This window comes from Sesamum indicum, linkage group LG7, assembly GCF_000512975.1.
Source record: "Sesamum indicum cultivar Zhongzhi No. 13 linkage group LG7, S_indicum_v1.0, whole genome shotgun sequence".
Taxonomy (NCBI): Eukaryota; Viridiplantae; Streptophyta; class Magnoliopsida; order Lamiales; family Pedaliaceae; genus Sesamum; species Sesamum indicum.
The window spans coordinates 2,415,573-2,442,203 of record NC_026151.1 but is presented as its reverse complement, the minus strand read 5'-3'; the positions used below and the strand labels follow the sequence as shown (position 1 = coordinate 2,442,203).

Sequence of the window (26,631 nt, the reverse complement as noted above, 5' to 3'; positions counted from 1 at the left end):
TTATCATTATATCATAATATACTCATGTTAAGTGAGATAAATACTCACGTATCTGATGGAACTAAAACTCCCAACTTACAACTTATGCATAAGACCTAAGCTTTAAATCATAATAAAATATCACATTTTTATTGGATTGTAATGGACTTGATAACTAAACCCTAGAGGATTTGATCAGCACAATTAAGTACGCTATTATTGCAAGAAAAAGACAGAAGATACAAAGAAGATTTTAAGATACCTACCGTGGGAGTGCCACTTTCGGAGAACCTAGAAATCACATAATACATATATATAGTATAAATAGGTATTAAATGAAATATTTTAAACTATCACAACAACAGATGATTCTCGAAAGTATTACATAAAACATAATCTCAAAATTTAAATTATATATATATATATATATATTCAAAAAATCATAGACAATAATGTTATTGAGTACGGACTAATACTTTTTAAGTTCGAGCCCCAGATAATCTAATTAATACAAAAAGGGTTTGAATATAATCAAACAGTATTAAATGATTTTTAACTATAATTACTAATATAGTAGTTAATAGTAAGTTTTTTTTTCTAATGTGTAAATCGAGAATTTTTGAAAAAATTATAAATATAATTTAATTTTAATATAAAATATAATCTAACACTTTTAAATGGTGTCTAAATATAATTAGTTCCATAATAAATCAGAAAGTTTTAGAATGTAGAGATGTTTGTTGATTGAATTTTGACTTTAGAAAAGGTGGGTAGATATGTTTAGATTTGTCCTTGTAAAAATATGAGTATGGGAATATTTGCACTTTTTGTTGGGACACGTAGAGAATATCACATCAGATGTATAAGAAACAGAATGAGGCATGGCCGTTGATCATTAATTATTTTAATAATTAGTTGTAATGATTTATTTTTATGAACAAGTAGCTGTCTTTTTAATTATCTCAAAATATTTTTCTTTTAGCTTTGCCCTTTTCTTTTAAACTGGCACACTCTAAGTATCTTTTATATTTTAATGAAATAAAAAATAAAATAGACTTTATGACAAAAAAATTGATCCACCCACAGCATCTGTACCATGGCCTTTGCCCATTTCCACAGGCATTGAAGAATAATGTTCCATTTCGACTTGTCTTCTGATTCAACAAACACCACTAACACCAACAGTGTGCACATGGAATTATCAATCCGAAAAATATAATTTATCTTTTTGTAATATTGTAAATATACGAATTACTTTTTTATAAAAAGAATTAACAATTTACCTCATGTGTTTTTTAAAATACAGTATTTACTTCAGAGTAAATTGCTTCGTATTAAAAAATATCAAAAAATAAATTACTTCTTTTTATTAAAAATAATTTATTTATTTATAATATTACAAAAATAAATTGAATTAAACCTGATTATCAAGTACTGAACATCATTGCTAAACAAAACACATTATGGAAACATGTGGTCATGGTTTCATGCGTACGATGTGGGGTTGGAGGGTGAAACAGTCATGAGGGGTCAAAGCATCGGACTATGATTTGGCAACAGAATTATTGCTCTGCTCGCACTATCATCACCCTCTTTCCTTCAATAATTTCTACAGCATTCATGAGCATTCTTCTTTTTCCTTTATACTTTCAACAAAAATTCTAACTTCAATTAAGTTTTGTTGTATCAAATTTACTACATGACAAATATAAAATACTTTTATGTAATTTTATTTTTTTTTAAATTATATATTAATCACATGATTTGAATTAAAATTTTTCCTATGTTCAAACGATTGCATTATTAAGATTTTAATAAACAAAATTGTTGTTTAAGCAAACTAACACTTGTATTAACAACACTCCAAACTTACGACAGACATTTTTATTCACCAAAAGCACAAGTCCAAGAACAGTAACAGCAACAAACAAAGCCGTAGGTTACAACAACATATTTCGTCATACGTCACTCACTCGGATTGCTTCAGTGTTTTCCCGACATCAATCACGAACCGGTACTTCACATCCGCTTTCTCAAGCCGCTCCATCGCTGTGTTCACATAATCCATTGAAATCATCTCCACATCCGGCAATATGTTGTGCTTCGCCGCAAAATCAATCATCTCCTGCGTCTCTTTCAGCCCCCCCACCATGCTTCCTCCCACCATCTTCCGCCCCATAATTAGGGAAAACACCGGCAGCTCTAGCGGCTTAGCCACAGCCCCCACGCTGATCAACTTCCCATGCGGCTTCAACAAGCTTAACAATGGCGCGATTGGATGATGCGCAGCAACAGTGTCGATAATCCCGTCTAATGTCCCAGCCGCTGCCTGCATTTCCGCGGGCTCCCGGCTAACCACAAATGCGTCCGCACCGAGGATTTCGAGGGCTTCCTTTTTCTTACCAACGGAGGTGCTAATCACCGTTACCTTTGATCCAAAGGCCTTAATGAATTTAACAGCGACATGGCCCAGCCCGCCAAGCCCTGCAACGCCGATGTGGAGGCCCGGTTTGTCAAGTCCGTAGTATCTCAACGGGCTGTAATTGGTGGTCCCTGCACAGAGCAACGGAGCTCCCTTATCCATAGGCAAACTTTCAGGCCAGCGGATTACGAAATCCTCATCGACTACAATTATGTCGGAGTAACCGCCATAAGTGGAGGTGCCGTCGGGCAGCACAGAGCCGTAAGTCAAAACCGCCTTGGGACAGTAATTCTCGAGATTGTTGGCGCACTGATCGCACTTCCGACAGGAGTCCACAATAGTTCCCACCCCTACTTTGTCTCCGGCCCGGAATTTCTGGACCTTCGACCCGACTTCAGTTACCACTCCGGTGATCTCGTGGCCGGGTAAAACCGGGTACGTGGAGAAGCCAAAGTCGTTCTTGACGGCGTGAAGGTCCCCATGGCAGATGCCGCAGTAGAGTACCTTGATCTGCACGTCGCGGTCGCCGGTTGGGCGTCTGGAAAAATCTAAAGGAGAGAGAACTCCGGACGGGTCTTTGGCGGCCCACCCGAATGCCTTAACGGATCCTGCCATTTCACACGAAGATGTTGCTTCTTTTCAATATTCTAACAATGAACTGAAATAAACAGAATATTTAGGTATTGGATATGTGGCTGATCTCACTGCTATATATATCGATCCAAGGAACGGAAGTATTGAGCAGTGATTACGATAGCGATGAGGTAAGCGAAACGTCGTCGCTGAGCTTTCTCGTACGCACGTGTGAGGGATTTTAGTTGCGGTTTTGAGTGAGACCAGGCCCGGAAAATAGGATATAAAATAACCAGCAATTAGCGTGTGACTCGTGCTGTCAATTTGTGTCCTAATTCTGCTGACTAAAACATATATTTGTCTGAATGAAGAAAAATTAAATAAACAGAATGACAACACATATTAATTAACAATCAAAATATACATATGTATATATTAATCTTATATACCACAAAGTTGATAGAATGATAATGAACAAATAAATGCTTACAAATTACAAATTGTACATATCTATATTTTTTACTTAACCAATTAATTAGTTTAGTCAAACAATAAATAATGGTAGTATATAATTCAAAAAACAAAAATGAAATATTTTAGATAATAATGTATAGTTTAGATAATAGATCATAAATGTATTTTATTGGAAAAGACAAGAAAAACGTTCATGTATCTTAAATTGAAGGTGAGAGTACTTCTATGTTTCCTCTATTAATTATATTTGGAAGTATAATATTTCACAATACCAAAGAAAAAATTTTAATCAAATAAAATCAAATATATATGATTACACCAATATAAGATATTTATTCAAATAAATAATTTGAATTTACTCGAATTCAATGTCCGTAGTAGTAGAGAGTCCTAGAATGTCCTTAGCAGGGTGATATGGTCTCATCTATGATTTTAGAACAATCGAGAAATATCGTAAAATCTGTCTGTCTGTTTATTTTTTCAAATTTAGAACAATAATTAAAGTAAGAATTTGTTTATTATATGTATTTTTATTGAATATATACTTATATGATATCAAGATTCAATATAAAATTTAATCTCATTAATTAATTTAAATATATTTTTGTTTCACACAAAAAGTTATACAAAATTGAAGACACATATTTCCCGTTGAAATAAAAAATGAAAGAGGTTATGCAACCATTGTGGTATAATCGAATTGCAACTAAAAGGTATTTGCAATAGCTTATGTGATATAAACATAGAGAGTGTTTGCGAGCACTTCAAAAAAGGTATTTTTCAATTTTTGACTCCAAAAAATACTTTTGAGTGTTTAAGATATCAGCTTTTGCTTTTGAAACGGAAAAAAGAAAAAAAAATGCTCAAAGTTTGGCTACTAATTGTTTTGGCTTTTGTAAATAAATTCAACTTTGCTTTTTACTACTTTATCCTTATTATAATAATATTCAACTTTATCACTTTAAATTTCTTTTATATATTTAAAATAGATATCAAAGTTTTTAAATAATTTGAGTAATTTAATAACAATAATCAAATATACACTTTTACATATTTAATATTTTAAAATTTTTATATTTTATTTGCTATATCATCTAATTATATTATTTCATTTGCATATTATTATTTAATTAATTAATAAAATAATATTTTTGACAATGATGCAAGTTTAATTATTGTGTATGAATAAATAATTATATTACTTAGTAAGAGTATTATTAAATTAAACACATTTTGCTGACATCTTTTACAAAATAAATATGAATATACTAATTGAAATAAAATTTATTATTTTTTGTGAAAAAATAATTATTAGTAACAAACAACAAGTAAAATAATAAGCCAAAAAATAATTTCTTTTTAACACATGTGAACAAAATAATTTTAATTAATTAAGTTATTCTAAAAGTGATTTTTTACCAAACACTATCCAATTTAGTTTTCATATGCTTTTTATTTTTTTACAAACACTACCCACTCTTAATTGTACTACAACTTTCAACTTTTTCTACAAATATTACTTCTCTAAAAGTAGAAATTTTCGCAAACGCTCTCATATTATAAAAGAAAAATTATAAATTAAGCTACAGTAAAAGTTAGGAACGTTTGAAAACAAAAGTTAAAAGCAAAAAAAAAAAAAAAAATAGTATTTGAAAAAATAACTTAATATTATAATTTTTTCAATTAATTGATGGGAAAAGTTGTTTATAATTTTTAACTTAAATTAACTTAATTTAAATAGCTCAACAGCAAAATATATAAAACAAAATATTTATTTTTCGTCTGATTTTCAATTAATAAATTAATATATATATTATTTTAAATATTTACAAACACCCCACAAGTAGAAGAGGATTTGGGCAGCAAAAATAGGTGAATTTATTGTGGCAAGAAATTGAGTGAAAATATAGAATTATATATATTGGTGTGGTAGTAGGAGTTTTGGGAGAGCGAACCAACGAACTTTATAAATAGTGGTGTGGTAGTAGGAGTTTTGGGAGAGCGAACCAACGAACTTATTCCATGGGACGTGTTATTTGAACGTTGGCTGTCGGGTAACAGCTAAAATTACCTCATTTATATAATTATCATATATATATATATATATATAAATATATATTTATTTTATATATTTTTATTAATTCATTAGCAAGCTTTTGATTTTATTAATTAATGTATATTTGTTTAAGTATTTAATATAAATATATACAAATGCATGCATAGATGTATTATAGGTTAGACGGAATATTAAATAATTGTTTTGGAAAGACGACAGCTAGAGATTCCAACTAAAGCATCACATTATTGGTGGGGCATTATCATAAGCCTCTTTGCTTAATAATTTGTACATGAAGTTGTTCTTTTTCTTACTACTTTGAAATAAATAATTCCATTTTCATTATTAATTAACATCTTAAACCACAAAACTACAACTTACAACCAAGAAATCAAAATGTATTTCGCAATCCCACAACACTTTATTCAGCAAATTAAACCGGAAATCCAACAACATTGACAGCATCAAAGAAAAGTCCAAAGATGGAACAACTTGAGCCGGCTGCGTCTCACCCAACACCACTTCAATCACCCTCACTCCTCTTTCTTCAGTGTTTTCCCAATATCAATCACGAACCGGTACTTCACATCGGCTTTCGCCAGCCGCTCCATCGCTGTGTTCACGTAATCCATTGAAATCATCTCCACATCAGGCAGTATGTTGTGCTTTGCCGCAAAATCAATCATCTCCTGCGTCTCTTTCAGCCCGCCGATCATGCTCCCCGCCACCATCTTCCGTGTCATAATTAGGGAAAACACCGGCAACTCAAGTGGCTTCTCTGGCGCCCCCACCATGATCATCTTTCCATGCGGCTTCAACAAGCTTAACAATGGCTCGATTGGATGTTGTGCAGAAACAGTGTCGATAATCCCGTCTAAACTCCCAGCCGCCGCCTTCATTTCCGCCGGATCGCGGCTAACCAGAAATGTGTCCGCTCCGAGGCCTTCTAGGGCTTCCTTTTTCTTACCAACGGAGGTGCTAATCACCGTTACCTTTGTTCCAAAGGCCTTAGCGAACTTCACAGCTACGTGGCCCAGCCCGCCAAGCCCTACAACGCCGATGTGGAGGCCCGGTTTGTCGAGCCCGTAGTATCTCAACGGGCTGTAAGTGGTGATCCCTGCGCAGAGCAAGGGAGCTCCCTTATCCAAAGGCAAATTTTCAGGCCAGCGGATAGCGAAATCCTCATCGACCACCATGATGTCGGAGTAACCACCGTAAGTGACGGTGCCGTCAGGCAGAATGGTGTTGTAAGTCAAAACCGTTTGGGGACAGTAATTCTCGAGATTGTTGGTGCACTGATCGCACTTCCGGCAGGAGTCCACAAGACATCCCACCCCAACTTTGTCACCGACCTGAAATTTCTGGACCTTGGACCCGACTTCAGTTACCACTCCGACGATCTCATGGCCGGGTACGACCGGGTAAGTGGAGAAGCCCCATTCGTTCTTGATGGCGTGAAGATCGGAATGGCAGATGCCGCAGTACAATACTTTGAACTGAACGTCGTGGTCGCGGGTGGGGCGTCTGGAGAAATCGAAAGGAGAGAGAACTCCGGAAGGGTCTCTGGCAGCCCACCCGAATGCCTTCACTGATGATCCTGCCATTTGACAGAGCTGTTGTGTGTTTTCAATAATCTAACAATGAACTTGGATGTTTGGTATTGGGTATGTTGTTGAGTACATTGGGTTCTACTGGTGTATATATAGATGTAAGGAAGAGGGGGATTTGAGCAGTGATTACGGCAGCGATGAAGTAAGCACATGTGAAGCATCATCGATGAGCTTTCTCATACGGCGCATGTGAACAATGGGTTTGAAGACCAGCCCCCAAATATGAACAGGTGTCCGAAAATCGAATATAAAATATTGAGCATTGCATTTTATTGGAATAGTGCAGTGAAATGGTTACCCTTCATTTACATAAATAAAGTATTAGAAAACATTTATGTATCTAATATTGAAGGCCAGTACTAACATTTTATTAGGCTGCACTCCTCTATTAATTTTATTTAGTAACAGAAAGTAAGTAAAACTTTTGACTAACAGCACATGCAATAGGATTGTCAAATAATTACTATCAATTTACTCAAATTCAATCACTATGTTTTCATTTCTAAATTGTTTTTGAAACAAGTGAAAACATATTCAATATTTAATACCATTTAAAAACATCTAATTTCATGTGTTTTTAACTATTTCAGTATAAATACATACATATATATAAACATACATATACATAAGTATATATAAAAAAGACATGATTTGACAATGAATAGTAATTTTTGTCTCTCCAAACACAACATTAAACATATAATACTTATTTTAAATTATCTGTAAAAATAAATCTAAACATACATACTATGTCTAACTCACACTTATTTATCTTTGTTTTTTTCTCTCTATTTTCATAAAACACAATAAAATACTTAAAAAACGAATCCAAACATTATGAATGTATTTTAAAATTTCCGACATCCAATGCCAACACCACCAATCCCGTGTCCAGCCGCCCAATTAATTAAAGTTAGGCTGGCACTGAAAAGTGAAGAGAGTGCCGGTCACAACTAGGTGTGTGTATAATGAATAGGTTCTAATTCTTTCTACTTCTGGTAAGGTCCTGGGCATTCCGTTTTTGAATTCTGGAGTGTAAGCTCAACTATTGTTGCAAGAAATTGACCAAAAATATAAAATTATTAGTACGTGTGGGAGTGGGACTTTTAGGAGCAGCTAGAATCGATATCGTATCACGGACAAACTCTTTTATCTCATAATGGAATGTATTTTTTGTCCGTATCAGATTACATCCAATCTTCGACCAACTTTCGCACGTCTCAAAAAGTCAACTTCATTCCTCTCAAGTTTTGATTTGTCAAATAAATCCGAGTTGATTACAAAGCTTTGGTTCTGACTAGCACAATTGACATTGCAAAAATTATATTTCATTTTCATCTATGTTATATTTAAAATATTATATTCATCTTCCTTTATTTAAATAGAAAGCAACCAAATTACATACAGTTAAAACCTTAGTAAACGCGTTAATTATTTATAATTTTTGTAAAAACAGAAAAGAAAAAACTTATATGCAAGAAAAGGAACCCAGCACGATAATATAAAAACCCAACACTTTGGGCCGAGGCCCAAACAAACGGAGCAAGTAGAAATAAGGAAATCACATCAGTACAGACGACAATAACACAAAAAGATGGTGGAGATGCGGGGTATCGATCCCCGTACCTCTCGCATGCTAAGCGAGCGCTCTACCATCTGAGCTACATCCCCATTTCATATAAACTTCACAGCTATTTGTATACATTCAGTCCTTAAGGTATGTAATTGCAAATAGTTTGAAGATTTTACGATGTGGGGAGAAGTTTGTTGATTGGTCCTAACAATTTCAGACACCTATAATTATTACCATCAATGCTCAATAATAAATAAACATATTCTATATAATTTAAAATTTTGAAAATTGTAAGAACTGAGAATGAATACACATCAAAAGACCCTTTTTTTTTTTTTTTAACAAAAATCACCTAGAGGTGGGGGAGCTTTTCGGAGTCCCCAGTCCTTCTATATTAAAACGCACAAGATAATTACAGCAGGGAGAGCTACCTCCATAAAATTTCTAGTAAAACCATAAATAAGGAGTACTACTCCCTTACAAATAGAGCAACAATAACAAAAAACCCGAATAGGTGTCATAGAGAAATTATGGCAAGTCAAAAAGATTTTTGTTATCCCACCACGTCGTGGATCGCATAGCACCTGCAAATAAATCTGTACAAAAAGTCCAAGCAAAAGTGTATGTAATGTTCCATAAGGATAAATAATGAACATCAAAAGACCCTCTTGCTATAATATATATTATTTATATAGTGGCCATTATAATACGTTACCTCAACGTGCATATAATAAATATTTTTTTATATTTTAAAATATATTATAATTAAAAATAAAATATATAAATCAATCCATCATATTTTAGAAAATAATAATAAATAATTAAAAATAAAATATATAAATCAACCCATCATATTTTAGAAAATAATAATAAATAGTTAAAAATAGAATAAGTTAGCAATATTATTAACCACTGCTTGTATGTGAAAATAGGATTTTCTTTTCTATACAATATTGATAATATATTATAAAAAGAAATTCTAGAATGTGCCTAAACTTATGGTGGCTTTAATTTGGTTCAAAAGTTGAAACTTCTACTTTATAGACCATAGAATCTCTTTAAGTAATTTTAGTTTTTCTTTTCATCACATACAAAATAATAATAATAATAAAGGTCATTAAAAAATTATTTAAAATATGTTTGTATTATATAATTTATTTTATATAAAAAAAAAAAAGACTGTGCTACAGTAAAAATAGGGTAAATTATAATGATCTCCCCTGAGTTTTTTCATAATTACGAATACACCCTTATTGTTTGAAAAATTACAAATACCCCTTTGATATTTAATTGAATTATGTGATTTTTGGATGAATGTATGAAAGTGTCAATTTTGCCTTATTGTAACTTATAAAAATATAGAACGGGTGGATGAAAAGTTTTAAAAATTATAAAGACAAATCTACTTAGTTCATAAAAAAAATTAAAAATTAAAAATAAATAAATTTTTAATTTTTTATTTATATGAGCATTTTGATCAGTTTAATATAAAAAATGAATGAGAACCTAACGAATTGGGCTAATTGTTAGACAATCGTTAAAATTAGAGAGTATTGATAATTTTTCAAATAATGAGGATGTATCTGTAATTATGTCAAATCTCAAAGGGGAGGTCGTTGTAATTTACACTAAAAATAAATAAAATGACTGGTACACCTGAACATAAAATAATCTTACTTATTAAAAAATAATAATAAAGAATATAAACTCAGTTTAAGTGAATTATATAAATACAATTGAGTAAGAAAAAGAATTAAATAAAATATAGTAAAAATAATACAAATATAAATATAGTATAACACTTATTAAATAAATAGACGAGGAATTTACACGGAGGATAAACATTAAATTGAATAAAATGTAGATAAAATTCATGCAATTATGTGAATCGATTCTAACTCAAATTAAATTTAAATTAATAAATATAATAAATCGGATATATGATTTAGATATAATAGAACAAATCTTGGGGGAAGATAAAAAGAGTAACAACACCAAACAAGAACAAACAAAGAACGGCAGCACTTTGTTCACCAAATTAATTTTTAAATAAACCCAATAACAGTAACAGCACAATAGAACAAAGCCGGCTTCGTCATACGTCACTCACTCGGATTGCTTCAGTGTTTTCCCGACATCAATCACGAACCGGTACTTCACATCGGCTTTCTCAAGCCGCTCCATCGCTGTGTTCACATAATCCATTAAAATCATCTCCACATCCGGCAATATGTTGTGCTTCGCCGCAAAATCAATCATCTCCTGCGTCTCTTTCAGCCCCCCCACCATGCTTCCTGATGAGGATGTCGCAAGGAAATAATGAACAAAACATGACTTTGCATATAGGTCGCACTGGAGATCGCAGGTCGAGGAAGAAAAAAGGCATCAAGAAGGTCGCGAGGTAAGATCGCAAGATCGCATGTGGCACATTGTGACTTGATGACGTCTCAAATCGGGCCCCATAGACCCGAGTCCGACCCGTATTATCCATCGGACAGGTGTCCAAGGGAGAAATAGCTGAGTCATTGCATGGACATGCCTGAAGTTGACACCTGTCCCCTAGGAGGGACCCATCTTCAGACGCCTATAAATACCCTAAGTCCACCCTGAGAGAAGGTACACTGTTCACCTACACTTATATTTTAGATCGCTGAATATTCCTTTCGATCTCAACACCTGACTTAGGCATCGGAGCGTCGTCGTCGGGACGATCCCGACTAGCCTTGTGTTTTATTTCCAGATAACAGGTCCAACTCGGTGACGTGGGTGGTCGTGGTCGTTGATCAAGGTCAAACGTGATCGAGGCGGATCAGTTTGGCGCCGTCTGTGGGAACGATTTTGGAGATAAAACATAAAACCCAAAACATGGATAGATCGGAAGGTGGTAGGCGAGCCATCGAGGAGACCCCGAGAGGGGGGAATGAAAGAATAGTCCAATTGACACAAGGAGAACTGCAACGAATGATGGAAGAAGCTAGTAAGAATGCCATTTTGGCATATGAAAAAAGAACACAACCTGCTGAAAATGAAAATGCCCAACGGAGAATGATACGGGAAAAGGAGACCGAACGAATTTCTGAAGGGATGAGCAGAAGAGCCCCTAAGAGGGGACGCATGGTGGCCCCTTCTGAAGTAGGGTCAAGTTTGCTAGGTGGATGGCGGAAACGAGAACCTGCGATCTCGAGAGCGGATGTTGATAGCGTCGGCAGACAGATTCATCTGCTGGGAAAACATATTGATGAGTTGAAACGAAAAGGAGAACTGGTAACTCAGAACAAACACTCGCCATTCTGTAATAGAATTCTGAGGGAAATTGTAAGTACGACCTTTAAAATGCCAGACTTACCGAAATATGACGGTTTAAAGGACCCGCAAGAACATGTGTCCGCATTTGATTTGGTGATGAATCTTTACGGATAATCGGACCCTATTAAAGCAAAACTGTTTGTAACTACCTTAATGGGGAAGGCACAAGAGTGGTTCATGAGCTTGCCACCGGGTAGTATTGAGTCTCACGAACAGCTGGTGCAGAAATTCATCTTCCATTTTGCGAGTAAAAGAAAGCAGAAGAGGTCGGCGACCTATCTATTTACCATCAGACAAAAAGAGAATGAGACTTTGAAAAACTTTATGGGCAGATTCAATAATGAAACTCTGGAGGTCCAAGACTTAAGGATTGATATGATGGTAAGTATCCTCATCCATGGGTTGAAAAAAGGGCCATTCGCTTCAGCTCTAGCAAGAGACCCGCCAACCAATGTTGAACAGTTGATGCGCTTAGCTCAAAAATATATTAATGAGGAAGAAATGAATGCGATGAAAGACGGGGAGTGGTTAGGTGCTGGAAGGACCCGCGACCGTGAACCTGGAAAAGATGCGAAGCAAAATACTGATCGCGTTCGCGACCTTACCTATCGACCAAAATACCACCGATACACGCCGCTGAACACCACAAAGACCAAAGCACTGCTGACCGTAGAGAAGTCAGGCATGTTAAGACGGGGAGTGGTTAGGTGCTGGAAGGACCCGCGACCGTGAACCTGGAAAAGATGCGAAGCAAAATACTGATCGCGTTCGCGACCTTACCTATCGACCAAAATACCACCGATACACGCCGCTGAACACCACAAAGACCAAAGCACTGCTGACCGTAGAGAAGTCAGGCATGTTGAAATGGCCACGCCATACCAGATTTACACCTGCTAAGAAATTTTCGGGCAAGTACTGTAAATTTCATCGTGAACGTGGGCATGACACAAAGGAGTGTTATCAACTGAAAGATGAGATTGAAAGGCTAATAAGACAAGGGTATTTTAAAGAGCTAGTAATGAAATATCGGGCGGAGGAAACTGTTGCTCGCAGAAGCCGGTCCAGAAGCCCCGATAGAAGGCAGGATAAAGGAAGGGAGTGGTGAAAGAAGCTAATTTGGGAGGAAATTCGCCTGTAAAAGGCATCATTTATACCATCGCAGGAGGACCCGAAGGGGGAGATTCAAGAAGGTCGAGAAAGCGGCAGAATAGAAATGTTCAGCATGATCAGTTGATCGCGAATATTGAGTCAGATGAGGAGATCACGTTCGGGGACAAAGATGTGGCAGGAGGAGTTAGGTCGCAAAATGATCCCATGGTGATCAAACTCGACATAGCCAATTTTATTGTCCGGAAAGTTCTGATTGATAATGGAAGTTCAGCAGATATCATCCTTTGGGATGTTCTTGTCAAAATGGGGTTAGAAAATACGAAGTTAGAATCGGTGAGAACCCCATTAGTTGGATTTGGTGGTACTGAGATTGTCCCATTAGGAACCCTTGATTTACCCGTGTCTATGGGAGAGGACCCTCGAAGGAAAACGTTGATGATCAAATTCTTAGTTGTAGACACACCCTTTGCATATAATGTAATCCTTGGAAGACCTGGGCTGAATGCATTCCGAGCTATAGTGTCTACATAGCATCTGAAAATAAAATTTCCAACCAGAGGAGGAATAAGTGAGGTGATTTGCGATCCCGAGGAAGCGCGTAAATGTTATAATTTATCCCTGAAAAAGGGTGAAGGCACGGATAAAAGGAAGAAATTAGATGTGATCGAAGGGGGAGGCCAAATATCTGACGAGAAGATCGAAAGAATTCGGCCGGCTGAAACTCATAAGGTTGTAGAGGTGATCCAGGGAGCTCCCTCTAAAACTACCAGGATAGGGTCGCACTTGGGTGAGCAACTAGAAACCATGATGATATCGTTGCTAAGGAAAAATGCTGACATCTTTGCATGGAGCTCGTCGGATTTTATAGGTGTGGCACCGGAAGTAATTGTTCACAGATTAAACGTAGACCCTACCATGCGACCTGTGCAGCAGAAGAAGAGGAATTTCAGCACGGAAAAAAATCAAGTGATCAGAGAAGAAGTGGATCGCCTATTGAATGCTGGGTATATTACAGAAGTCCAATACACGGATTGGCTATCTAATGTTGTGGTAGTCCCTAAACCAGGAGGAAAATGGAGAGTTTGCATCGACTTCACGGATTTGAACAAAGCATGCTTGAAGGATCCATACCCACTTCCTCGAATTGATGCATTAGTGGATTCAACTGCAGGGTATGAACTATTTTCCATGATGGACGCTTACCAAGGATACCATCAGATTTTCATGGCAGAAGAAGATCAGAATAAAACTTCATTTGTAACAGAAACAGGAATATATTGCTATAAGGTGATGCCCTTTGGGCTAAAGAACGCAGGGGCCACGTATCAACGTTTAGTGAATCGGATGTTCAAAGATCAAATCGGGAAAACCATGGAGGTCTATGTTGACGATATGTTGGTGAAGAGTTCGAGGTCGGAAGATCATGTAGTTTACCTTGAACAAACTTTTGCGACCCTCAGGAAATTCAGAATGAAGCTGAATCCGATGAAATGCACCTTCGGAGTGGCTGGTGGAAAATTTCTGGGCTATTTAGTCAGCGAACGTGGAATCGAGATGAATCCTGAAAAGATAGAAGCAATACTAAAGCTGAAGTCGCCAACCAACATCAAAGAAGTCCAAAAACTTACTGGTAAGCTCGCTTCTCTCACCCGTTTTATTTCCAAGTCATCAGATAGAAATCTACCTTTCTTTAAAGTGTTGAGAAAAACCAAGAATTTTGAGTGGACGGAGGAGTGCGAACAAGCGTTTCAAGACTTGAAAACATACCTACGCTCACCACCGTTGCTAGCAAACCCGAAGGAGAATGAGGTGTTATACGTATACTTAGCAGTCTCGGAGAGTGCAGTTAGTTCGGCTTTGGTTAGAGAAGAAGGAGGAGTGCAAAGTCCGATATATTACGAAAGCAGAATGTTATAGGGAGCGGAGAAAAGGTATGCGCAAATTGAGAAGCTTGCACTTGCACTTATTGTAACAGCCCGCAAACTGCGACCTTATTTCCAGGGTCATCGCATTATTGTCCTAACCAATCATCCGCTCCATAATGTATTAGCGCGACCTGAAGCCTCGGGTAGGCTTGTGAAGTGGGCAGTAGAACTGGGGGAATTTGACATAGAATACCAAGCTCGTACGGCATTGAAAGGACAAGTATTAGCAGACTTTATGATCGAGCTCGTGGGCGAGCCTGAAACTGAGCCGGAGTTGAACAAATAGATGTTACACGTGGATGGATCCTCTAATGCAGGAAACAGAGGAATTGGAATATTAATACAAGGCCCAGGAAATGTGGAGATCGAGGTCGCTGCACGATTATCTTTTCAGGTCACTAATAATGAGGCTGAATATGAAGCTCTTATTATGGGATTAGAGTTGTCGCTGGAAGCAGGTGCAAGAGATTTAAAAGTCTTCACTGATTCACAACTTGTTGCATTGCAAATAGAGGGGACTTATGAGACCAAAGAAGAGCGCATGATACTCTACCATACCAAAGCAAAGTCCATAATGTCCGAATTCAACCGGTGCCAGGTGCATCAGATCCCGAGATATGAAAATGACAGAGCCGATTCATTGTCGAAGTTCGGGGCTACTCTATCAGGAATAAAAGATCGCAAGATCACAGACATCCGCGGTTGCCGAAAGTGTTCATATTAGTACAGCGAGCGAGAAGCCGTCGTGGAAGGACGAAATTGTCCAATATTTGAAAGGGGAGATTTTACCGACTGATCCCATTGCTGCACGGAGAGTGAAAGCGAGAGCCGCTCACTTCACGTTGGTTAACGAACAATTATATAAAAGGACCATAGAAGGACCACTGTTGAAATGCCTTGTTCCGGAAAAAGCCGAATACGTGATGAGAGAAATTCATGAAGGAAGTTGTGGAAATCACTCTGGGGGAAGGTCATTAGCGCAAAAAGTTATCAGGCAAGGATATTTTTGGCCAACACTGGTAAAAGACATAAGAGAATTGGTCAAAAAATGCGAGGCTTGTCAAAAGTTTGCAGCACAAATCCATGCACCAGCGACCCAAATGGAACCAGTTAAGATCGCTTGTCCCTTTGATCAATGGGGGATAGACATCTTAGGACCTTTCCCCACCGCGCGATCTCAGAAAAAATTCATTGTAGTAGCTGTGGAGTATTTTTCTAAATGGGTAGAAGCGGAGGCTGTAACTAAGGTAACGGAGGGCAATATGATCGAATTTATATGGAAAAACATCACATGTCGGTTTGGGGTCCCCAGAATCTTGATCTCGGACAATGGCACTCAATTCCAAGGAAAGAAGGATCACAAGTTGGTGTAAGGAGTTAAAAATTCAGCAACACTTCACCGCAGTAGGGCATCCACAGTCGAATGGACAGGTCGAGGTCGTTAACAGGACCATCCTTCAGCATTTGAAAACAAGATTAAGTTCAAAAGGATCATGGTTGGATGAATTACCCGGAGTCTTGTGGGCATATCGAACTACACCTAGATCCTCCACAGGTGAAACTCCCTTTTGCCTTGTATTTGGTACTGAAGCTCTTATTCCTGCAGAGATAGGCGAGGAATCACATCGAGTTACTATGTACTTATCCTGCAACTAATCGCGAGGAGCGCTGCTTGGATTTGGAAGTGATCGAAGAGAAAAGGAAGATCGCGTATGCCAAGATGCTACATCATAAGAGCTTAATGATGAAAAGTTACAACAAAAGACTGAGGCTCAGACATTTTCAAGTTGGAGACCTCGTGCTGAAGAAAGTGGAGGTATCAAAGCATGTGGGAAAGCTTGACCCAGGATGGGAAGGACCCTATAAAGTTACGGAGATCAAACGAAGGGGCACTTATCGCTTACAAGATCTGGAAGTTCGAGATTTACCGCGACCATGGAATGTTCAAAATTTGAAGAAATTTTATGCGTAATTATGAACCTATGAAAGGTCATGTAATAAAGATCGTTTTTTGTACCTAAGAAAGGTCGAGCTCGAGGTTGATGAAAGCTCATGTATATTGTATCTGAAAAAGATCATTGGCACATAATATCACCATGTTCCTTTTCTGCTATCTGTCTCACTTCAATTTAGCGTTTGCTCATATTAATTGTGGAATCTGAGAAAGATCACAAGATCTGAAAAAGATCATTCGGTCTGAGAAAGATCGTAGAATCTGCAAAAGATCACAAGATCTGAAAAAGATCGATCTGAGAAAGATCGTAGAATCTGCAAAAGACCACTAGATCTGAAAAAGATCATTCGATCTGAGAAAGATCGTAGAATCTGCACGATCACAAGGTCTGATCATTTGGTCTAGAGAGGATCGCAAGACCAGTAAGCATCACAATTCTTGAGTTCGTACGGTCGCACATATTTTAAAATCTTCATGGCTTAAATGATATTTCATTGTCGTCTAACGCAAATATTCAAGGGCAACCATTCACATAGTCTTCGAATAATTAAGAAAGTTGTCATACACTGAATTGTCAAAAGTTGATAAACACAGCAAAAATTCCAAGTCATCAGTGTATAGTCAAAACATAATTGTTTCTCTAACTTTGTACCTATACAAAAATTCTCAAGTATTTGCAGAGCCTTCGATTTGAGGAGATGGCTCTTCAGGGTAGGGCTGGAAGTTCTCATCCATAAAAGGGTTAAGCTTGCTCTGATCGAACCCTTCAACAAATGCCTTCAAATTATTTGCTTGAGCCTTGCATTTGTTAAAACCCTGTCATGTAGATGCTCGCCTTGATCTCGACCGCAGTATAAAAAACTGGGGTCTTCAAGAAATCCCGAGCTCCTCCCAACCTAGCACTGCGAACTCGATCAGCAAACTCGGCAGAGTTCAAGAAATCTTCACGTCCTTCAATGCAACCTTGGATAAGACCAGCCTCTTGCCCAGCAGAAAAGCCCGACATCTGACCTTCCTCGCGTGCTCTAGCGACCTCAGCACCATGGGCTTCAGCGACCTCCGCCTCGAGACGAGCCTTTGCCTCTTCAAGGCGCTGACGTTCCTCCGCCCATTCTTTCTCTTTCGCCCGGCAGTCATTCCGAATTTCTCGGTATTTCTCCTGGGCCTCCAAGCGGCGCTTACGTTGAACGGTACATTTTAAGGACAACGATCGCATGAAAGCGCTAGCCTGCAATGACGATACATAGTGTTAGAGGAAATCAGAGTGGATGCAGAGGTCAAAACAGTTACCTGTGCCAAGGCGTGGGCACCATGCTGCTCTAGCCGAGGATAAGGATAGGACAGGAGTGCAGCTTGGTCGCGGGACAGACTAGTGTGCCTGTAGATCTCGTAAGATTCCTGCCCAGCTTCACTGTTCAAGATGGTGCTGTGATCCGAGACCTTCCAGTGAGGTGCCAGCCGAGCCCCAGTCAGTTCAGCAGATTTTTGAGAGTCAGTGCGGTGAGCGGCAAAAGCAGATAACTCCCACTCTTCGACCTCCTTCAGAGACTTCAAATTTTCATCCTCCGCGGCTCGAGCAGCTGCGAACTCCTCCTCAGATCACCTGTGAATATGTGGCCCCCCAGGCTTGGATTTAGAGGGCGACCTATGCTTACGCTTTCGGGGGCGGCTGGGACCTGCAGCTCCTCCCTCGACCAACGAGCCAACCATCTCGATGCTAGGGGAAGCACCTCGAACTGGGGGAGGAAGGTCGTGAGCCTGGACTTCCTCACTGCCGATGTCAACCGGGGTCTTAGGTCTTCGCAAGTCGGCCGTAGGAGTAGCCGAGGTGTCCGAATCAGGTCGCTGAGGAGTTGTGCGACCTGGAGCTTGATCTTGTGGGGGAGTAGGTTGGACTTCACCGGTAGCTCGTTCCTGGCGAGCTCGAGCACGCTTAGTCAAACGACCCAGCATGACTTTATTCTCTGCAAAATGACGACCTCAAAAAGTTAGCAAATAAAAAAACAAAAGGGAATCAGGAGAGAAGATAGAGAATCACCTAGTGACCATGTGATGGGTACAGAAGCACGGGACAGGCGCGCAAGACAGAAGACCTCTTCGGTCAGCAACTTTTTTGGGAAAAAAGGGTTAGAAGTGAGACTATTAATCAAATCCCCATCTAAACCCTCTCCTTCAGTAACTGGTTCGGGCTTTTCTGCAGACCACTTGAGAGTAAAAGGCCACTGTTGACTAGGGGGAGGTCGAACGAAGATGAAGCGATCCTTCCACGGACCAGTATTAGATTTAAGGGGCTCTAGATACCTACATTGTCTACGGAAAGTGAGGTAGAAGAAACCTCTATTGGTCGACCTAGTGGAGGTAGTGAAAGAATAAATCGACCAAAAATTATCAAAGCTGGGGTCGAGATCGAAAGCTCGCATTATTATGACAAAAAGTACAATGTGACTAATGGAATTGGGAGACAGTTGCATGGGATTTAACCTTAATCCCTTGAGTATGCGAGCTACAGGGGGAGCTAGAGGTAATCGAAAACCAGCCTCGAAATGGCCGATGGACAGAGTACAAAAACCTACAGGAGGGGTATGCATGCGATCAAATGATCTGGGGATCAAGACCTCAAAATCGTGTGGAATGAAGTATTTTTCCTTTATTTGGGAAATGGATTGCTTCACTTTACTAACAATACCAATCCAAGGACTGTTATCTAAAGATTGTTGGTACCTAACATACCTAGGGGTCTCGTCATCAGATGGGTTATTAGAGGGGTTCGATCTAGACTGCGACCTAGATCTAGACCTAGATCTAGCTATAGAGGGACCCTCGAGTTCATGCAAAGGAGAAGTCGCAGAAATAGAAAAGGAAAAGCTCGAGTTAATGGAAGACATGGTACCTTGTTGAGGTCGAGGAAGCAGGTCGTTGGGATTCTGGCAACGATCTCGAGGACGAAGCAATGGAGCAGGCGGATTTTAAAGGAAGGGAGTATATATAGACCACTGTGTGGAAAGACGCGCCCAGCGGAAACCGGCGGATGGGTGACAGGTGGGGCCTCGAGGATCGTGACGTCGGTCGGATGGACAACACGTGGCAGTTCATTAAATGCAACGTTTCAGCTTATTGCAGCACGGCCCTTCGATTAATGATCTTGAGTGACAGCACGCGTGCAAAGGTCCAACCCTTGACCATCAAATTGCATCAAACACGCGACCTTACAAGGATTTTCTTTCGATCTAAATTGGGCAAGATATACTTCTTTCCAGTGTAATAAATTACATTTGAAAGAAGTGGGGGAATTCTGATGAGGATGTCGCAAGGAAATAATGAACAAAACATGACTTTGCATATAGGTCGCACTGGAGATCGCAGGTCGAGGAAGAAAAAAGGCATCAAGAAGGTCGCCAGGTAAGATCGCAAGATCGCATGTGGCACATTGTGGCTTGATGACGCCTCAAATCGGGCCCCATAGACCCGAGTCCGACCCGTATTATCCATCGGACAGGTGTCCAAGGGAGAAATAGCTGAGTCATTGCATGGACATGCCTGAAGTTGACACCTGTCCCCTAGGAGGGACCCATCTTCAGGCGCCTATAAATACCCTAAGTCCACCCTGAGAGAAGGTACACTGTTCACCTACACTTATATTTTAGATCGTTGAATATTCCTTTCGATCTCAACACCTGACTTAGACATCGGAGCGTCGTCGTCGGGACGATCCCGACTAGCCTTGTGTTTTATTTCCAGATAACAGGTCCAACTCGGTGACGTGGGTGGTCGTGGTCGTTGATCAAGGTCAAACGTGATCGAGGCGGATCACTTCCTCCCACCATCTTCCGCCCCATAATTAGGGAAAACATCGACAGCTCAAGAGGCTTCTCCGGCCCCCCTAATATGATCAGCTTCCCGTGCGGCTTCAACAAGCTTAATAATGGCTCGATTGCGTGATGTGCAGAAACTGTGTCAATAATCCCGTCCAAAGTACCAGCCGCCGCCTGCATTTCCGCCTCCCGCGACTAATCAGAAATGTGTCCGCACCGAGGCTTTCGAGGGCTTCCTTTTTCTTACCAACGGAGGTGCTAATCACCGTTACTTTTGATCCGAAGGCCTTAGCGAACTTAACAGTCACGTGGCCCAGCCCGACAACGCCGCTGTGGAGGCCCGGTTTGTCGAGCCCATAGTATCTCAACGAGCTGTACGTGGTGATCCCTGCGTAGAGCAACGGAGCTGCTTTATCCATAGGCAAATTTTCCGGCCAGCGGATAACGAAGTCCTCGTCGGCCACCATGATGTCGGAGTAACCGCCGTAAGTGGAGGTGCCGTCGGGCAGAACGGAGTTGTAAATGGTAACCGGTTGGGGGCAGTAATTCTCGAGATTGTTAGCGCACTGATCGCATTTTCGGCAGGAGTCCACCATACATCCCACCCCAACTTTGTCCCCGACCCAAAATTTCTAGACCTTGCGCCCGACTTCAGTTACGACTCCGACGACCTCGTGGCCGGGTAGCATCAGGTAAGTGGAGAAGCCCCAATGGTTCTTGACAGCGTGTGATCGGAATGACAGATGCCGCAGTACAATACCTTGAACTGGACGTCGCGGTTGCCGGTGGGGCGTCTGGAGAAGTCGAAAGGAGAGAGAACCCCGGACGGGTCTCTGGCGGCCCATTCCCCTGCCATTATTAGTTGGCTTCTGCACTAACAATGAACTGAAAATAACTAGGGTATTGACTGTCTGGTCGAGTACAACGAAAAGACTACTTTAAGAAAATAAATTTTTTTTTAGATTGAATTATTCGTATATATGTAGATATAACCAACACATAGATTTTTTATGGATTGATTTGGTTCTTTTGAGTCTTGCTGGAGCCGGATGATAAAAAATTATTCATTATGTTTGGATTAATGTTTTGGGTGTTTTTGTTTTTGTGTTTTGGAGATAGAGAGAGAAAAATAGAGATGAGTAAGTATGTGTTTTGAGATAGATGGTATGTTTGGATTTGTGTTTTGATATAATATAAACTATTATAAAATAAGTGGTGTAGGTTTGATGTTGGGATTTGGGAGACAGGAGTTACTGTTCATTGTCAAATCATGTCTTTTAATATATATATTTAGTAATATATATGTGTATGTATATATTATTTTGTTTGTTAGTGAAATATAATATATATATTTATGTTAAGTAATTTTTTTTATTGAGGCATTTCTTTTTGTATTTTAAATAACAATTCTAATTTTAATACATAATTAAATACATTGTAGTATTGTCTCCAAAATGATTTTGTTAGACTTTATCTTTGGAATGAAAAAACATAATATATAAAATTTAAATACAAAATTTAGAATTAAGTATGTATTATTGGTATATTGTCCTCAATTTTCAAATTTCTCAAACATTTCATTGAAATAGGAAAAATTATGAGTACAAAAGATTTAAATGGTCTAAATTGAAAAAAATTGTAATCAAGCGTTAAATGCACTATATAACATGTTGAAAATATATTCATTAGACTTTTATATATAAACTGATAAATTTTAATAGATAATTGAAGTAACAAAAATACGAATTAGGTATATAATACTGATATATTATCAGTAGTATATGCAACTTCTATAAATTTTCCGTTAGATAGAAAAATTTTAAATATTTTGACCAAGTAGCATTGATAGTAAATATCTTTATATCAATAGTTTCATAAATTAATAATTATTTTTAGTAGTAATTATTAATTATATTTCACATATATTATATATTAAATAATATATAATACATATAATACAAATAATTCAAAAAAAACAATTAAAAAAAGGAGAGAGGAGAAAGAAGAAAGAAGAAAGAAAACAAAGAGAAAAAGCTGACAGAAAAGAAAGGAGAGAGAGAGAGAAGAAATCCAAAAATAAGAAAGAGAGAAGAAAGAGAAAAAAAAAAAAAAAAAACCAAAATTTACTTCACACCTAGTGAAGGTGTGGAGACACAAAACCAAACAAAGTTTTCATAATGTTTGGTTTCAATTTTACTTCATTTTCGAGATGGGCTAAAACATGGACAATGTTTGCCTTGATTTGTTTTGGAAGTTTTGGTGGTGTTTTGAAATGTTTTGCAACAGTACTTCATTTATTTTTTGTCAAAATAAGTTTACACTAATTATAGGCCCTACCACTAAAAAGATTATATACATACTCATACATATATATAAATATATATATATAAGAAATATGATTTGACAATGAACAGTAGTTTTTGTCTCCTACTAAAAAACATCAAACATATCATACTTATTTTATATTATCTCCAAAAACAAATCCAAACATACACACTATCTCTAACATATATTCATTTATTTTTATTTTTCTCTCTCTATCTCCACAAAACACATCAAAACAAGTTAAAAATGAAACCAAACATAGTGTTTGTGTTTTGGCCCATCTCTAAAATGGGCCAAAACACAAAACCAAACATAGGGATTATGTCCAGTTTCTTGGGGGGTAGAACTGACTAATCTTAATTCAAAGGGTTGAGATAGAAATTTATTCATAGAAAATTGAAAAGGAACCTCCTGCTCTGTCCGAGATAGCCATTTTCAAGACTCCTTTTTGGCTTATTTGATAACCTTTGCACGACTCGTTACCTTTTGGGTATTGACTTTGAATCATATGACATGTTCAAGTGTTTATAAAATAACTCAATTATGGTTTGTTAATTAATCACATAAAAACAAACTTGTTTTTATGTTGAATGACATATAGGATGTATGTGTAAGAAAAAAGCTGAATGTGAGTAGATGGACATGGGTCCCATGGGTGTTGAACTTGCTTCCTATCCCTTGCCTCCTATTCTTCCCTTTGTGAAATGGTCTGTAAACTAGCAGACTGTGAGGGGTCTGTTCCCCCAACTTACATTATTCATTATGTATGACTAAGATATTCAACTTTAATAAAAAAAAGTAAAATATTTAATAAAATGATAGTTCAATAGTCCAACACAATCTACCGTATGTATACAGACACAATTACAGTTTTACATCAATATTATCAGAATATATGCTCCATAATAGTATCAATTATATCTGTGGATTATGATGAGATATGTTAAAAATATGCCAAGCAAATCAATGGGACATGAAGGGATAAAATAATTTAAAAATAGATATTCAAAAAAGTTGATATAATTTCTGAGGCATTAATAATTAGAGCAAATACTAAAATTTTAAAACATAAAACTTTTTGAACAAGTAAAGAATATCGCACTTGATAGTAGATTCAAGTGTTATCCCTGGTGCTATATACGTAGTTACATTTACACCCTTAAAATACGAAAGGTAATAAAAAAATAATTTTACATTAAATAAAAAATACAGTATTATGTAATAGCAAAAGTTACATAAACATGCAAAAGGGCAAACAATCATGAAGAAAATTTAAACAGTACTAATCTTTATAGTAAAATTTTGAAATATATATTTGTTTAGACAAATATAAAATAATTTTCTAATTTAAATTATATTAGGTTTGTTTAGTCAAAATTAACTTAATTGCAATCAAAGATCATTCTGATATATATATATAGATAGATTAGTGCACAAAATTATTACTTAATATTCCTGTAAACTTACAAGGAAGACGAAAAAGTATATATGGTGTCTGTCAAATGATTTGAAAGTTGGAACTTGGAATTGAAATCAAAACAGTAATATTATACTAATAAATGTCGGCGGAGGCAAAAACGGAAATCCGATTACTATAATTGTACCAAATCCAGGAATCATAACAGCACCAAACGAACACAACCCCCACATATCTCAACCCAAGTTTCTCTCTTTCCCAACCACACATATCCGAATTCATTCTCCAAACAAGCCGGGTTCAAACATTCACTCGGCTTTCTTCAGTGTTTGCCCAATATCAATCACGAACCGGTACTTGACATCGGCTTTCGCAAGCCGTTCTATCGCTGTGTTCACATAATCCATTGAGATTATCTCCACATCAGGCAGTATGTTGTGCTTCGCTGCAAAATCAATCATCTCCTGTGTTTCTTTCAGCCCGCCGATCATGCTCCCCGCCACTGTCTTCCGCGCCATAATTATGGAAAACACCGGAAGCTGAAGCGGCTTCTCCGGCGCCCCCACCATGATCATCTTCCCATGCGGTTTCAACAAGCTTAACAATGGCTCGATTGGATGTTGTGCAGAAACAGTATCGATAATTCCGTCTAAACTCCCAGCCGCCGCCTTCAGTTCCCCCTGCTCGCGGCTTACCACAAATACGTCGGCACCGAGGGCTTCGAGAGCTTCCTTTTTCTTACCAACGGAGGTGCTAATCACCGTTACCTTTGATCCAAAGGCCTTAGCGAATTTAACAGCTACGTGGCCAAGCCCGCCAAGCCCTACAACACCGATATGGAGGCCCGGTTTGTCGAGCCCGTAGTATTTCAACGGGCTGTAAGTGGTTATCCCTGCGCAGAGCAACGGAGCTCCCTTATCCAGAGGGAAATTCTCGGGCCAGCGGATAACGAAATCCTCATCGACCACCATGATGTCTGAGTAACCGCCGTAAGTGACAGTGCCGTTGGGCAGAACGGTGTTGTAAGTGAAAATCGGTTTGGGGCAATAATTCTCGAGATTGTTGGCGCACTGATCGCATTTTCGGCAGGAGTTCACCAAACATCCCACGCCGACTTTGTCCCCGACACGAAACTTCTGGACCTTGGACCCGACTTCAGTTACCACTCCGACGATTTCGTGGCCAGGCACCATGGGGTAATTGGTGAAGCCCCATTCATTCTTGATGCCGTGAAGATCGGAATGACAGATGCCGCAGTACAATACTTTGAACTGGACGTCGCGGTCGGCGGTGGAGCGTCTTGAGAAATCGAAAGGAGAGAGAACTCCGGAGGAGTCTCTGGCGGCCCAACCGAATGCCTTGACTGATTCAGCCATTGGAGAAAGCTGTTATTTGTTCAGGATCTGTATTGAAATTATATAAGTATTTGTGTATGGATTGTGAGGAGAATGGATGGAAATGAGTGGAGTGCAGTGATGTATATATAGATGAGGAGTGTGAGTGATGATGGATACGCCATTGATGAGGTAAGGGGCATTTGAAACGTCATCACTGACCTGTCCAATTTCGCCACGTGTCAACTAATTTCGGTTACGGTCTACACTGAAAGTCGACCCGGGATATATGTTGAGGCCGAAAAGAGCATTTATACTTCTCCATTTTTATAACTACTTTCTATAGTTATTGTCTTCTCGTCCATTTTTTTTTATTTTTTTAATATTATTTATTATCTTCGTTTGTTAATATTCTTTTATAAATAACAAACTTATATTAACTTATTACCGTAATATATGTTTTTAAATAATATTTTACTATACAAAAAGTAATAATATAATTTATATAAACATTTTATTTTAATAGATTTTTAAAAATTATGCATATACATGAAATGTATCACACTTACTAATATCTATTACTTTTTTGTTTATTTCTTCCCAACTCCCACAAGCATCACATGATCTCTATATATAATTACACCATAATATTAGAGGAAAACAGTACACTTATCTTTTAAATTTTATGAGAAAACATGAATGAGATCAATCCAAGTTTTGGTTGAGTTCTTTAAGTCCAAATTTCCAAGAATAATTCC

General features: G+C 38.0%; 1 protein-coding gene, 1 non-coding gene and 1 pseudogene across 2 annotated transcripts; all 3 read right to left on the bottom strand.

Annotated features, from left to right (window-relative positions):
- Positions 1,817-7,231, bottom strand: LOC105165970. Its single transcript, XM_011085134.2, has 2 exons — positions 6,041-7,231; positions 1,817-3,040 (listed from the first exon to the last, which is right to left on the bottom strand). The coding sequence occupies exons 1-2, from the start codon at positions 7,106-7,108 to the stop codon at positions 1,949-1,951; spliced, it is 2,160 nt and encodes a 719-aa protein (XP_011083436.2). The 5' UTR covers positions 7,109-7,231; the 3' UTR covers positions 1,817-1,948.
- TRNAA-AGC lies at positions 8,713-8,785 on the bottom strand. The gene has a single exon. It is a non-coding gene; the product is annotated as a tRNA-Ala (tRNA).
- On the bottom strand, positions 10,767-26,020 carry LOC105166000 (annotated as a pseudogene).